The sequence below is a fragment of the Aplidium turbinatum genome, chromosome 12, assembly GCF_918807975.1.
Source record: "Aplidium turbinatum chromosome 12, kaAplTurb1.1, whole genome shotgun sequence".
NCBI lineage: Eukaryota > Metazoa > Chordata > Ascidiacea > Aplousobranchia > Polyclinidae > Aplidium > Aplidium turbinatum.
The window spans coordinates 2,743,725-2,759,828 of record NC_137483.1 but is presented as its reverse complement, the minus strand read 5'-3'; the positions used below and the strand labels follow the sequence as shown (position 1 = coordinate 2,759,828).

At 35.5% G+C, this 16,104-nt stretch overlaps 1 protein-coding gene across 1 annotated transcript; it reads left to right on the top strand.

Annotated features, from left to right (window-relative positions):
* Positions 1–3,372: 3,372 nt before the first annotated feature.
* On the top strand, positions 3,373–15,736 carry LOC145781152 (eukaryotic translation initiation factor 3 subunit M-like). Its single transcript, XM_082592919.1, has 9 exons — positions 3,373–3,506; positions 3,980–4,112; positions 5,207–5,345; positions 6,348–6,471; positions 11,306–11,484; positions 13,422–13,521; positions 13,839–13,920; positions 14,471–14,675; positions 15,500–15,736. The coding sequence occupies exons 1-9, from the start codon at positions 3,465–3,467 to the stop codon at positions 15,615–15,617; spliced, it is 1,122 nt and encodes a 373-aa protein (XP_082449045.1). The 5' UTR covers positions 3,373–3,464; the 3' UTR covers positions 15,618–15,736.
* Positions 15,737–16,104: the final 368 nt, after the last annotated feature.

Sequence of the window (16,104 nt, the reverse complement as noted above, 5' to 3'; positions counted from 1 at the left end):
CCCTTACTTTAGGCTGCGTGTAGGCACCATGTGGGTGAAGTAATTCTTTTTAAGGTGAAAACCTGTGGTGAAATGATATGTAATTATGTATCATAGAGTACTAAAACAAAAATGTTGGAATGTCACTTCGTAATATCTAAATTTTACCTAAAAAGCAACAAAGGAGTGCTTACATTAAATTTATTATGGCTAAAGCCTACACAGCGCTGTGGTAAATGGCATTAAAAGTATAAAACACTGATTTATGGTATGTTTTCAACAGGGTATTCATTCAAAGAATTTGCAATCCGAAGACACCATTTTTGAAGTTTGTTTGCCCTAATTCTGCAAAAATTTCAGAAATTCCGTTACACAAAGTATTCAATATTACCCCTAAATTGACACACTGGTTCTAAGTGAAACCTAAGTTGCTGTTTACAGCATAAAAACTATAACTTGCAAGGATTTACAAAAATTAGCTGGTATCACATGAACATATAAAAATCACTCAAATTTTTTAAAGCATAAATCACTCAATTTAATGTCAAAATTGAAATTTGGTAAAATCGATAATCCTATAAAAGTTTGATTGCAATCTGGACCCCCTAGACCTTATTCAATTTTGCTGAAACTTCATATTTAAGCTTTGTACACCAAGCCTCACTTCCAAAAAAAAGTTAGGGTTGCTACGATCAAGTTTTAAATTTTACGGGGCGTCAGCCGCACCCTAATGGACATGTGATAAGGAGGGAGGAAGGAAGTTTTCTTAGAAAGGCACTAGATCTAAAGGTGGATGGGAAGAGGAAACGCGGTCGTCCAAGAAGAACGTGGAAACAACAAGTGAAGGATGAGTTTAAAAAAGTCGGACTGAAGGAGGAAGATGCAAGGGACAGGGTGAAATGGAGAAAAGGGATTAAGACAATTGCTGCGCGGAAACAATCGGCCACCCCCACTAGTGGGGAACAAACCGACGATGGATTATGATGATGATGATTGATTACACATTGTGGCCTATATGCAAAATAGAAAGAAAATTGAACAAGTCTATTAGGTTGCATTCAGATAAACCTAGGTGTATAATGTATATATTATTAACAATCATTTTGTTTCACATCCACCATCCACTGTGATAAATAGAGTTATGTACCAAACAACTTACAGTCATAGTCACCTTCTCCTAATCCTGTTTGTCATTTTGCTGTTAACTATTTATGGCCAAAAAGCTGTGCAGTTAGTAATCGAAGTGGCTATTTTTACCCACTTGTAGCCATGGTTACAATCAGGTGTTGCCAGAGTTAGGATTAAAGTTAGGAAGGTTAAGGTAAAGGTTAGAGTTAGGAATACGGTTAAGGTTTTGATCTTTGCCCACGACTTAAAATTTTTTTGAAAATACAAGTTTGGGTCATTCCATTATAATTGAACAAGTGAAGGCAACCCGCCCCTCTTGGATTTTTTTTGTTTCTAAATATGTTGATGTGCATGAAATTCTGAATGCAACAAAAAAAAAATTATGAAAATTGATCAACCGGTTCACTAGATATGCCATTTTGAAATTTGTTGATCACTTGGTGGCGCTGATGAGTTCACAAACATAAAAATGTCATTTGTTGCGCCCCCTGATGATAGAGAGGTGATCAAACATTCGATTTCACTACTTTTAAGGGTGAGGATTCCAAAAATGCAAGTGTTTTCTGTGTATTACTATCACAAAAAAAGTTATAGCAACTTCTATTGTTTTTACGTGGTCGCAAAAAGACGCCCAAAAAGCCTTGTGGGAATCCACGTAGAGTGAAAATTTTTTTTTTGTAAGATAATCAAAGATGTATTTTATTATAAAAAAGAAAAAAATTAGAGGTGTTTTTTGTTATTTGTTTTTTAAATTTAATTTTAAAGTAAAGTATGGTTTTCACAGAATTTGTCCATTTCCAAGCCTTACATTGTTGTTCTTGTGTCATGTAATAATAGGCACACCAATGACATCATAATGGTTATTATTTCTTAACAATCAGCCTGTTAGTTGAGGTTCAAAATGGCTGCTCTTTTAAACCTGACTGCTTCCCTATTGTGTTTTCTATCTGAGAACACCCTGTGTAGGTTAGTTAGTGGGTGTTGTGAGTAGAAGGTATTGAGATGGAGGACTGCACTGTTGGAAAAAAAAGTAGTAGTACTTGTCATTTGAAATGGTATAGCCGTAAGGACAGCTACATAGCTTTGTCTGACCTTTCTGAAACTGAAACAAAGTTAGTTCTATGGAGATCTGGGATTGAACTTGAAAAAGAGGAACTGCCAATGTCAACAATTTGCAATCATCATTTGCTTACTTTCTGAAAAAATATTCGAATCATTAAATATTGATTTCACATGACAAGTATAATACTACTACTTTTTTTCCAACAGTGCAATCCTCCATCTCAATACCTTTGTAACATGTACCATGTTCTACTCACAACACCCACTAACTAACCTACACAGGGTGTTCTCAGACAGAAAACACAATAGGGAAGCAGTCAGGTTTAAAAGAGCAGCCATTTTGAACCTCAACTAACAGGCTGATTGTTAAGAAATAATAACCATTATGATGTCATTGGTGTGCCTATTATTACATGACACAAGAACAACAATGTAAGGCTTGGAAATGGACAAATTCTGTGAAAACCATACTTTACTTTAAAATTAAATTTAAAAAACAAATAACAAAAAACACCTCTAATTTTTTTCTTTTTTATAATAAAATACATCTTTGATTATCTTACAAAAAAAAAATTTTCACTCTACGTGGATTCCCACAAGGCTTTTTAGGCATCTTTTTGCGACCACGTAAAAACAATAGAAGTTGCTATAACTTTTTTTGTGATAGTAATACACAGAAAACACTTGCGTTTTTGGAATCCTCATCCTTAAAAATAGTGAAATCGAATGTTTGATCACCTCTCTATCATCAGGGGGCGCAACAAATGACATTTTTATGTTTGTGAACTCATCAGCGCCACCAAGTGATCAACAAATTTCAAAATGGCATATCTAGTGAACCGGTTGATCAATTTTCATAATTTTTTTTTGTTGCATTCAGAATTTCATGCACATCAACATATCTAAAAACAAAAAAATTCCAAGAGGGGCGGGTTGACTTTTTGAAGAAAATCTGTTGAATTATAATGGAATGACTCGTTTTTGTTTTCAATATCTTTAAACTTGTCTCAAATTAGGGCAGAATTCCTTATCTGGCAACGCTATTGAGGCTATATTTACACTATAATGTATAGCCACAGCCTTAAATAATATGATAATGGATCAAGCAATTTTGAATTGTTTATAATAATAAATAATATTTTTAGGCTGTAATGTTTTGACTGACACGTCATTTCGTACTCAATTAACTTTACTTATATTTTGAAGAAATTGATTGCAGAGAATTGTTCATAAAATATTTGTAGTTTTTGACATAAGAGTTTGCAGCTGGACATTAGATTTTCAAGAAGTTCATTATGAGTGTTCCTGCATTCATAGACATCACTGAAACTGACCAGGTAAACTATTTGCATTTATTTATATGGTACAAGTAATTTATGGTGTCATAGTACCTACTACCTATTTTACACAAACAGTAAATGGAATTGATTTTTCAGTCATCGTCAAAATTCTTTTATTATCACAAGTGGGAGCGGCCGATTCTTTCTCTTGGAGATTATATTTCCTTCTCTTTTTCTTTATTTCGCTCTGTCCATCACTTCTTCTTGTTAGTAATTTAATGTTGCCTCAATAACAGCATATATTGATACATCCATTGCAGGAATCGAATTTAGGCATCACCCAGTACCTGTAATTCAACTCTTTATTTGTTCTGCTGCACAACACTTTATCGACAATGATTCATGTCCTGAGTTTAAAAACCATTGATAGAAAGTATAGTTATCATCAACATTTTGATGCCACGAATTATTTAAGGCTGTTTTTGTTTGACTTTTTAAATGCATATTTGTGTGATTTCTTCTGTGTTTAGGTATCAGAACTTTGTCAATTTTATGAAAGTAAGGACATCAAAGTAATAAAACCTGCATCGAGTAACTTATTTGAAGATGTCAAAGCAATTATAAAAGCCACCTCTGAAATATGGAAGGACAGTGAAACAAAAGGTATACATATAGTTAGTGTTATTGCTAATTCTCATAAAATATGTGATAAAACTGAAAGTTTTGGTGAAGAGGAAACACTTAAGAAAGTATTGTAAAAGTACTCTTGAACCAGACCATGTCAACTGTCAAGCCTCTAAGCTCCCAGCGGCCATGGCTACCAAGAAGTCATTAAATGGCCTCCGAGAGTACCATGCTGGTAAACAATGTTTGGTTGCTGGCCTCAAGTAAACAATTTTTCATTTTGTTGGTATTGGAACAGTGGCATATATTTAAAGTGATTATAGAACACTACAGTTCCTGTTAAGATCAAAACAACTTTGGTATTTTTATTATCCAAATTTTTGTGATTGGTTAAATTACTTTTTTAAAAACAGTTGTCTTATTCTTTTGGAATCTTTTATTAGTTTATTCTTTATAGTTGACTAACTTCATGTGTTCTCTTCGAAAATTCGGAGTGGAGTTTCTTTTTTTTGACTATGAATCTTTTCATATTTCTATATCTATCATAATGGGCGACAGTGAAAACTCGTGGGATAATAGGCTAAACAAACAAGTATATATATATATAACTTTCAATATGGAAAGAAGAAAGTGCTGCATACTTTAGCATTGGAAGGTTGTTTCAAACATTCAAAGCAGAATTTGAACAGCTAACATGTCATTGTGATTCTCTTGCTGAAAAACAGCAACAAAAATTTGAGAATTTTATCAGCTGTGTAAATTTGGTAAAGTTATATATATATATATTATATACTTTTACAATGGCAAGTGATACCAAGCCAAATGCCGTCGTGATGTCAAGATTTGATTTTGTAGGACTTTAGTTTTATTTTTTACACTAAAATTTGGTTGCAGTTTGTAGTAGTGACTCGAATTTGTTTGAAGGTTATGCTGACAATAGTTAGACTTGTGATGTAGTTTTGCTGAGAACTAAAACTGAACAGTTACACCAAACAGTCTAATCATTAATCAATATACTCATATAGCATGGATGAGATCTTTAGGAAGCAGTATGTTGCTGAACCTGCAAGTATTCATATTAAAATATATGATATATTATACACATACAGTAGTAACCTTATTTTTTCTTGCAGATATTGAAGGAATTGTAAATAGTATTTTGTCTTTGATGTTTGTCATACCAATCAATAAAGGGGAGGAGCTAGTCATGTTACTTTGTGATCAACTAAAACTTGGAGCTGATTCCGGGAAAGCTGCAGTCAGTTTGAAATTGTGAGTGAAGTCAATTTACATACAATATACCTACCCTACCTGAAATCAAGGCTTTGGAGCCGGCATAAAAATGAAACTGCTCCAGCTCTGGAGCTCTTTCATACCACTGCTCAGGCTCCAGCTCCATTACCTTATTTTCTTGAATAATATACGACTTAATTTATAGTCGCCCTCGTTCAGTAATCATCTCAAATTTAAAGTCTTACAAAATAGCAGACACACAACAATTATCCAACAATTAAAAATACCAGCCAACAATGATCAATTTTGTGACGGGTTGCTGTTAAATTATCGGTATGTGAAATCAGCCAATAGCAATAGCATCTCATGAAATTACTTGAAGGTTGAAGCTGGAGCTGTTTATCAATCAACTGGCTCCAACTCCACTTGAATTTTACGTACAGCTCCAGCTCTTTGTGAACATGCAAAGTTCCGTGGACCATGGGTCTGGCTCCTAGCTCCAAAGCTCTGCTTGGAATAGTTCTATGCTGTTTAATATTATAATTATTTACATCAGCAGATTTTTATAGGAATTATAGCGCATGTTAAATTCTGTTCCATGGTGCAATAGTACCTACTCTACTCCATTGACAAAATAATGCTGTGCGCAATGGGCATTGTTTTTATTGTTTTTTTTTTACTTTTTTCACTTTTATAGCACGGAATGTAGCACAATCAATCATTTATATCAATATCTTAATGAATACTTTGCTTTAACAGTTTTATAATTTTACATTCCACCAAAAGCGCTCATTTGCTCTGTATAATAATTGTGTTTTTTTTTTGACGTAACTTGTTTGGAACAACACAAGGCTGTTTGCCTATGGTTATTGATGATATATACAATATTGTGTTTTTTACAAGGGCAACTTTAAACAATTTTTCAATAACTACTACAGCATAGGGTTTAATTGTGTTGATCATGTGGTGCAGCTGGTGCTCCTCAAGTCCTCATGTGTTAAGTTTATTTGAAGTTTCGTTTTATACTCCTATATGTTTCAGGCTCCATAACCTGTTTCATGGATATCACCCAAAGACACCATTTTTATATCACGTTTATTGTACGTGGGTCACTGTTGCAGGGCAACATCGAAACATTCGGATGATCCCAACAGATTTACAAAAGGTAATCGTGACAGTTGTTTGGAGCCCATGAGATAGTGTCATACAATTTGTCTTATTGTCAATTATTTGTAAGTATAGTCAAGTGGGATAAAAAAATAGTGGGGTTATTGGGGTAAAAAAAACACTTACCATCTCACATCTAAAATGAGTAGATATTCACTCAACTTTTTAGTGTCTGTTTAAGTGGTCTCTGGTGATTACTTTGAGGGGTAGAGGAAAAAGATTGGATTTGACAAAGAAGAGATATATATGTTAAATAGAGTAAATATGGCTCCAGTAAAGGGTGCAAAAAAAGGTTCGGAGGAGTTTATTAAAGGTTTTTGCTAAATTTTAGTAATAGGTAGTATGAATGTTTTAATGGTATATTGTGAGTACTTACTATGTTGTGAGGCTACTAGATGTAGGGGCGTGAGACCAGAGGGGGGGTACCCAAAAAATAGTATATCCAATTTTATTTTGATAGATATACTAAATCTAGGCTGTATACCAAATTTTAGGTCAAAATATTGAAAAACCATTCATTAGGGGCAAAAAATGTGATTTTTGACCCCAGCGAGGGAATTTTTTTCATAAAAATTAATTTTGGATATAAAATCTGACACAGTTGAGGGAATCAGTTGATTTAAAAGTGTATTCCTACTCATTTTTCAGCAATGAATCCATTTTTGGTGGTTAAAATCATCTATCTCATGTAGAAAGTGGCCAAAACTTCATTTTTCTTCCAAAAATACTGAAAAAATACCCCTCGAAAAAAAAATTATTGTAAAAATTTTCTTGCTGTGCCCCCCACATCCCAATTCCAGTATTTTAAGCCCTCGTGTGGGATGGTTAGAATAAATGCAAACATTTTGGTGCAAGAAAAAGTGAAAAAGCTCTTGAAATGGCCAAATGGTGCCATTTATGCTTTATGTACATGCGAGAATTTGAAAATTTGCTTCATTACATAGCACATAATTAACTCACATAATATATATGTACACAGTATATTGAGCACAAGGATAGACTATAGTCAGTGTTGTGTCCCAGGGGTGAATGTTCTTCCCCAATGCATGTGGAAATTCAAAGGTTTGTATTTGACTCTTTCTTTGTTTTTTTATTATATTGGTCGGAGGAGATTGAGAGATTAGCAGGGGATTATATCAGGTGTTTTGAGAAGTATATTCACCTCTGATGTGTCCCAATATTTCTATGTTGCCATAATGAATGTTTATTGTTTATGCATATCAGAATTATGTTCATATTTACTGATATTTAGATCAGCAATTGTGCATGATATTGATACACTTAGAAGGTAGGTTTTGCTTTGTTGAATAGAGCTTCGATTTCTTTGGTATTTTTCAAACAGAATTTGTTCTACCAAAGTCCCACTTTCCTGTAATAATAAGCCTTTTTCCATTTTCATTTGTAAGGATCTGTTCTGCATCAACTTTGTCATCAACTGGTTTTTTCTGCATGTACCCAGTAAACATTCTTTTCAGAGTCCTTTCTTACAAGATGTTCAATACTATAATCTTTGACTGAAAGCATCTCCTTGAAGTATCCAATATACCAAACTACAGTATCTCGTTCCACCATAATGTAGCGCAAAGTTCATTGACCTCAAAAAGAGAAATAGGAGCAGGTTGGTTCGAGATTATTGCCAATGCATCTTCATTGGTAGGCAATGCTACATGAGCAGATGATATTGCTGTGCCATAGGAACCGCCTAACAGTATGCATAAATTTTCCACCTTTTCTTCAATTGAGATTCTACTTTGGCGGTATAATTCTGGATTAGATGTGCTCGTTCATGAGGATGAGTGTGAATAAAGAATGCTAGTGCAGTGCATACAATTGATTTAGTATTGTCTGGATGTTGTTGGAGCACAGCTAACAACTCATCTTTGGTTGTGCATGGACCATTCCAGCTATTGCATGAAGTGAGAAAAAACAAAAGCACACTGATCACATCACAAAACTTCTCACTTCCTGCAAGAGCTGGAATGGTCCATGCACAACCAAAGATGAGTTGTTGGCTGTGCTCCGACAACATCCAGACAATATTAAATCAATTGTATGCACTGAACTAGCATTCTTAATTCACACTCATCCTCATGAACGAGCATCTAATCCAGAATTATACCGCCAAAGTAGAATCTCAATTGAAGAAAAGGTGGAAAATTTATGCATACTGTTAGGCGGTTCCTATGGCACAGCAATATCATCTGCTCATGTAGCATTGCCTACCAATGAAGACGCATTGGCAATAATCTCGAACCAACCTGCTCCTATTTCTCTTTTTGAGGTCAATGAACTTTGCGCTACATTATCGTGGAACGAGATACTGTAGTTTGGTATATTGGATACTTCAAGGAGATGCTTTCAGCCAAAGATTATACTATTGACCATCTTGTGAGAAAGGACTCTGAAAAGAATGTTTACTGGGTACATGCAGAAAAACCAGTTGATGACAAAGTTGATGTAGAACAGATCCTTACAAATGAAAATGGAAAAAGGCTTATTATTACAGGAAAGTGAGACTTTGGTAGAACAAACAAATTCTGTTTGAAAAATACCAAAGAAATCGAAGCTCTATTCAACAAAGCAAAACCTACCTTCTAAGTGTATCAATATCATGCACAATTGCTGATCTAAATATCAGTAATAATGAACATAATTCTGATATGCATAAACAATAAACATTCATTATGGCAACATAGAAATATTGGGACACATCAGAGGTGAATATACTTCTCAAAACACCTGATATAATCCCCTGCTAATCTCTCAATCTCCCCCCACCAATATAATAAACAAACAAAGAAAGAGTCAAATACAAACCTTTGAATTTCCACATGCATTGGGGAAGAACATTCACCCCTGGGACACAACACTGACTATAGTCTATCCTTGTGCTCAATATACTGTGTACATATTTATATTATGTGAGTTAATTATGTGCTATGTAATGAAGCAAATTTTCAAATTCTCGCGTGTATATAATTCCATAAATGGCACCATTTGGCCATTTCAAGAGCTTTTTCACTTTTTCTTGCACCAAAATGTTTGCATTTATTCTGACCATCCCACACGAGGGCTTAAAATACTGGAATTGGGATGTGGGGGGCACAGCAAGAAAATTTTTACAATAATTTTTTTTTCGAGGGGTATTTTTTCAGTAGTTTTAGAAGAAAAATCAAGTTTTGGCCACTTTCTACTTGAGATAGATGATTTTAACCACCAAAAATGGATTCATTGCTGAAAAATGAGTAGGAATACACTTTTAAATCAACTGATTCCCTCAACTGTGTCAGATTTTATATCCAAAAGTAATTTTTATGAAAAAAATTCCCTCGCTGGGGTCAAAAATCACATTTTTTGCCCCTAATGAATGGTTTTTCAATATTTTGACCTAAAATTTGGTATACAGCCTAGATTTAGTATATCTATCAAAATAAAATTGGATATACTATTTTTTGGGTACCCCCCCCTCTGGTCTCACGCCCCTACTAGATGCAACAAAGACTGGGGCCTCCAAATGTTTGTGTAAATTATCATTGAGGTGTTTTTTTACCCCAATAAAATTCGTTGATTTGGGGTAAAAAAAACAGTGCATTTTATGGAATGTTTTGGCTTTGCAGTATATCACCAAAAAATACAAAAACAAACTTCTGGATGCATCAGTGCCAATGTATGCATGTGTTATGCATCAATTGTTGGAATTGGGGAACTTATTGTTGTATCTTAGTGTTATATCATCAAATTGTTGAACTCCAACAATTGCAATCAATTGTTGGAGTTGGGGGTCCGAGGTTAAGGTTTAGGGTTAGTCGATTAATAGCGCAGATTGAGAGTACAGAGTGATCCATTGATCGATAGTGCACAACACATACAATCATACATACACAAACTGTTGTTTTATTTCCTGTCTGTTGTTTTTTAGTTGTATGTTTATTCACAAACAGCTGGTTGATTTTTTAGGATTCACGATTCGCGAAATTTAATCGCCCACTTGCATGTTCACACTAGAGCTGCAGATAAAATTCAGGATGGCGTGCATAAGTAATAAGTATACTAGACACAATTTTTTGTCTTGCTGCTGTTTTTATTACAGAAATGAGACTTTTCAATTTCACAATGTGTATTTTAATAAAAAGTGCATCCAAAAATTGTGGACAAAATCGTTTACATCATCATCATCATCATGACCCATCCGGTCGGTTTCGACTATGGGTTCAGCATCTCTCACAGTCCTTGATATGTGAGTTACACAAAGCTTCTTTCCTCTGTTGGAGAATCATTTACACTACATATGAAATCAACAGCAAAACATATGAAATCAATATTATAATAATAAAGAAGAAGAAGCTGCTATACTAACAGGTGTTTTTTTTACCCCAAAGCTGGGGTAAAAAAAATTCAGGTATTTTGTGCATAATTTTGAAACCAGTGGATTTAAAAAATTGTATTGGGGGATGATAGACATACATGGTCTGTATATTGTGACCAACTTAAGTGGTCATAATTGAGAAGCTAAAAAATCTAGGACAACCTTTTTGAAAATTTTTTTTTTTACCCCACTCGACTATACATTGTATCTATGCTGTTATATTGCCGTATAGGTAGGTAGTTAGCCGGTTCCATAGCCGAGTGGTGAGATCCCTAGTTCGACGTTCGATAGGGCGGCGGTTCGATACCATTGATAGCGGAGTGGCACCCCTTCGACTACAGCCCTTGATTTTACTTATGATTGTAAACAGAAAGCTGCTCTAGAGAAAAATGCTTACGACTATGGCCTGCTGAAGCGAAGGTTGTTATGTTTGGCTAGCACTGAACAGAGTTTTTTGAACTTCCAGATTGAAACTTGGCTTGGCTGGTGGAAGGTGGGAAGTGACGACAGACACAAGCTACTGCGGGTTCTTTATGAGGCATTCATCAACTGTGGAATGTCTAATGAGGCGGCTGAGGTCATGATTAAAGTCTTGGAAAGTTATACCCAAGAAAACGCTAGCCAAGCACGCGAGGATGCTGTCCGGTAAGTGGCGTATGCCTCAGCTGCGTTATTGACTCATCATAACGACACTTGTGACGGAATAGATTTCTAATCGCAATTGAAGTAGCGGTTCCTTATATTCGAAATTATTTGTTAGCACGCTGGTTATGTACAATGTATGTATTCAATCCATCTCGGCTTTTCAAGTGCATCCCGAAGTTCCATATTGTACACAGGAATGGGCTTGCGTTCCAGAAGAGACCAATTACGAATAATTGCATGTCACTGGCGTAATAACACAGTGACATCATAAACTTTCAGGCTTGAAAAGCTTTATTTGGAAATTAATATACTCACTTTGTGGTATAGTCAAGTGGGGTAAAAAAAAACTTTTTTCAGAAAGGTTGTCCTAGATTTTTTAGCTTATCAAGTATGACCACTAAAGTTGGTCACAATATGCAGACCATGTATGTCTATCATCCCCCAATGAAATTTTTTAAATCCATTAACTGGTTTGGAAATTATGCCCAAAATACCTGAATTTTTTTTTACCCCAGCTTTGGGGTAAAAAAAAACATCTGTTAGTATAGCAGCTTCTTCTTCTTTATTATTATAATATTGATTTCATATGTTTTGCTATTGATTTCATATGTAATGTAAATGATTCTCCACCAGAGGAAAGAAGCTTTGTGTAACTCATATATCAAGGACTGTGAGAGATGCTGAACCCATACTCGAAACTGACCGGATGGGTCATGATGATGATGTAAATGATTTTGCCCACAATTTTTGTATGCACTTTTTATTAAAATACACATTCTGAAATCGCAAAGTCTCATTACTGTAATAAAAACAGCAGCAAGACAAAAAATTGTGTCTAGTATACTTATGCAAGCCATCCTGAATTTTATCTGCAGCTCTGGTTTGAACATGCAAGTGGGCGATTAAATTTCGCGAATCGTGAATCATAAAAAATCAACCAGCTGTTTGTGAATGAACATACAACTAAAAAACAACAGACAGGAAATAAAACAACAGTTTGTGTATGTATGATTGCATGTGTTGTGCACTATCAATCAATGGATCACTCTGTACTCTCAATCTGCGCTATTGATCGACTAACCCGCAACACTAACCTTAAGCTCGGACCCCCTATTCCAGAAAACATCAATTGATTGTGCATAACACATGCATACATTGGCACTGATGCATCCAGAAGTTTGTTTTTGTATTTTTTGGTGATATACTGCTTGGCAGTTGACATAACACCAATACAAAGCCAAAACATTCCATAAAATGCACTGTTTTTTTTTACCCCAAATCAACGAATTTTATTGGGGTAAAAAAAAACACCTCAATAATAATTTACACAAACATTTGGAGGCTCCAGGCTTTGTTGCATCTAGTAGCCTCACAACATAGTACTCACAATATAACATTAAAACATTCATACTACCTATCACTAAAATTTAGCAAAAACCTTTAATAAACTCCTCCGAACCTTTTTTTGCACCCTTCGCAGGCCATATTTACTCTATTTAACATAGCTCTTCTTTGTCAAATCCAATCTTTTTTCTCTACCCCTCAAAGTAATCTCCAAAGACCACTTAAACAGACACTAAAAAAGTTGAGTGAATATCTACTCATTTTAGATGTGAGATGGTAAGTGTTTTTTTTTACCCCAATAACCCCACTATTTTTTTTTACCCCACTTGACTATATGAGTTTGTATCTCAGTTATGACCTTTATTTATTACACTATTCTTCAATGTCTCATCCTTTTGAAATATGTTAATATTATTTTCATGGTAGCTTTTCTTTAGGATGAATTTGCTTCTCCGCCCAGTCAATTTCTATGAACCATCACATTTTCGTTAAATACATATCAGTGACATTGTTTGATGATAATAAGATTGAGGGCTTCCATTGCTTGATGTATATTGTATATATATTTGTGTTGTCACATATATGCCATGCAGATGTATCACGCGCGCCCTGTCCGACCAGAATACCTTTTTGTTCGATCACTTCCTCACTTTGAAGCCCGTGAAATTTCTTGAAGGGGAACTCCTTTATGACGTAAGTCGTGACGCAACACACGAAACTGTTATTTTTGAACTTTAATTATTATTGTTATTTATTTGCAATCAGACTCAAAGTCCATAGAATTCAAAGTTTTAACAGTCATCAGTCAACAGTCATCACACAAAATATTCTTCAAATCTTTTATTGAACCACTGAAATTTCATAATGAATGTGTTTTCTCAAATAAACCTCGTAATCTACGGAACATGAAGTTCGCACTTATCGTACAGCTGTGATATCAAAGTTTAACAGGATAATGTTCCTTCAAGCGTTATGTTCGTTGTGATAAAGAATTTCTTATTCAATCTCAGCTTCTCAATATCTTTGTAAGCGGAAACGTTCAAGACTATGAAGAATTCTACAAGAACAACAACCAGTTTGTTGATTCCTTGGGTGAGAAATTCTATTTGTAGTAGGTTTCTAAACCGTAGTTTTGACACCGTGTTTTCGTCGAGGAAGCAACATTATGTGCATCGCGCTGTTGCAACTCAACATAGTATTAAGATCTTTTAATGATTACCCAACTGATTTCCTGCCCTAACGTTTCAGTTAGAGATTGAATCTCACGTTTGAAATTTCCCGGGGTGTAATTTCATTGGCGTTTCGTTTTCGGTTTCACAAAGAATAATTAGCCTAACTCTAAAATAATTTTTTTAAAGTCTTAAGTGATCTTGAAAGCATAGAATTGTAATCACTAAGTATCGCAAATGTTGAGACTTTTGATGCTTCATTAACACCATGCGCGCGCGCACTATTCGTGGTGAAAAATATGGCTGATATACGCTATTGTGATCTAGTCAGCACACATACTTAGTGTCAGCCTTAGTGTCAACCGTACTTAGTGTCAACCGCCATCACATGGGCTATTTTCGAGTTCAGACATAGTTCCATATTTGTTGCGAATGCGCATTGGTCGTTAATTTATCGCCGGATTTCACCTCAGGATTGTCTCATGGAAGCAACCTCAACAAGATGAAACTGCTCACCCTTATTGACTTGGTTGGCGACACCCATGACATTACCTTCGATGACGTCATGGAGCGCTTGGGCATCGGCGAGGATGACGTCGAGGAATTCATCATCGACGCGATCCAAAGGAAGTTGATCCGTGGAAGGATCGATGAGATTAACAGGAAAGTCATCGTGAGGTGAGGAGGATACGGGAAGTGCTTTCCTTTAAATAGGTGTTCAAATCTGTTTTTTTTTTATTTCGCTGAGACTTTTCGGTCATTTGTCCGAAATGACTTGAAAAAATTCTGTCATTTTTTCTTTATTTTGGTCATTTTTTCTGATGAAAATATTTCCTTTCAAGCAGCTGATACAAACCAAAATTTGCACTTGCTGACTAGCTACAGCATGAAGTTTCGCTGCGAAACGTTGTCGTGTTGTATCTGAGAAAAGTTAGAACAGGCAAACGTTTCTTCAACGTTCATCAGCGAAACTCAACCTTGCAGCACCCGGCCGAATTGACTATTTTTTTCGGACATTTTTCTAAAAAATCGGTCAATGACCGAAAAAAAAAAAACAGGTTTAAATCCCATGCAGCACCTCGCAGGGGATCAGGTTGCGGTTGAGATGCTACAACCCGAGGTCAAAGTTCATTGTTGAGTTAAAGCGATGTGCCTGTAGTGTAGACACAGATACGAAATGTAAAGATCTTCATGCCATCATCAAGGATGAGAAGATAAGGTTCTCAGAGCTTTAGGCAGTAACCATGTAGAATACAAGTAAGATAGCCGGTTTCTACACTGGCGGACAAATATGTAACACCACATTTGGCTGCACATAGGTAGAGGTGAAAGCAAGAAAATGGCATCATAATGTTTGAACAACTTCCGCAAAACGTGTGATTGAAATTACATTTTATGGTAATTTGTCTCTGGCAGAAATAGTCTGTGTTTGTATATCTGTTGCAAAACACTAACGTAATTATAACATTTTTTGTATTTTATGCGGCACTTTGTCTTTGCAGCCAAGCATGCCAGCGCACATTTGGGAAGGCACAATGGCAACAACTTGGTAACCGATTACAGATATGGAAAGATAATTTGAAAAAGGTCAATGACCGACTTCGCACTGTTCAAGCATGAAGCGATTGAAGGTTACTCAAGGTCATTCCCGGATGAGGCACGTTTATTGGGGGTTATTACGGAGCATGGAGGCTGATCAATCATTGTTTTAAAGTTGGTCTTAAATAAAATACAAAAACTGTAAAGTAGATGTTGCATGGTTTGAAGTCAGATTGTACTGAAGCAAATATTTAGTCACGTTGTAGGCGAGAAAGCAAATTTCGTAACTCGGTTTAATTTTTGTATGTTGCCTCTTCAATTATTATTAGGAGGTATGGCAAAATTGAAGTTTAAAAAATTATAATTAACGTTTTTATAACCTGTTAAGTCCGCCCTGTTAGCTCAGTGGTTACGCACCCAGCTCAAGATCAAGCGGCGCTTGTTCGACTCTCGGGGTGCGCTTGAGCAACGCATTTTCAGGACTGCTCTCCATTCAGCTGTACCTAGTAAATGGAATAATTCCCCGGAAACAACACTTCAACAATCGGAACTTCAATCTGTCAATCTC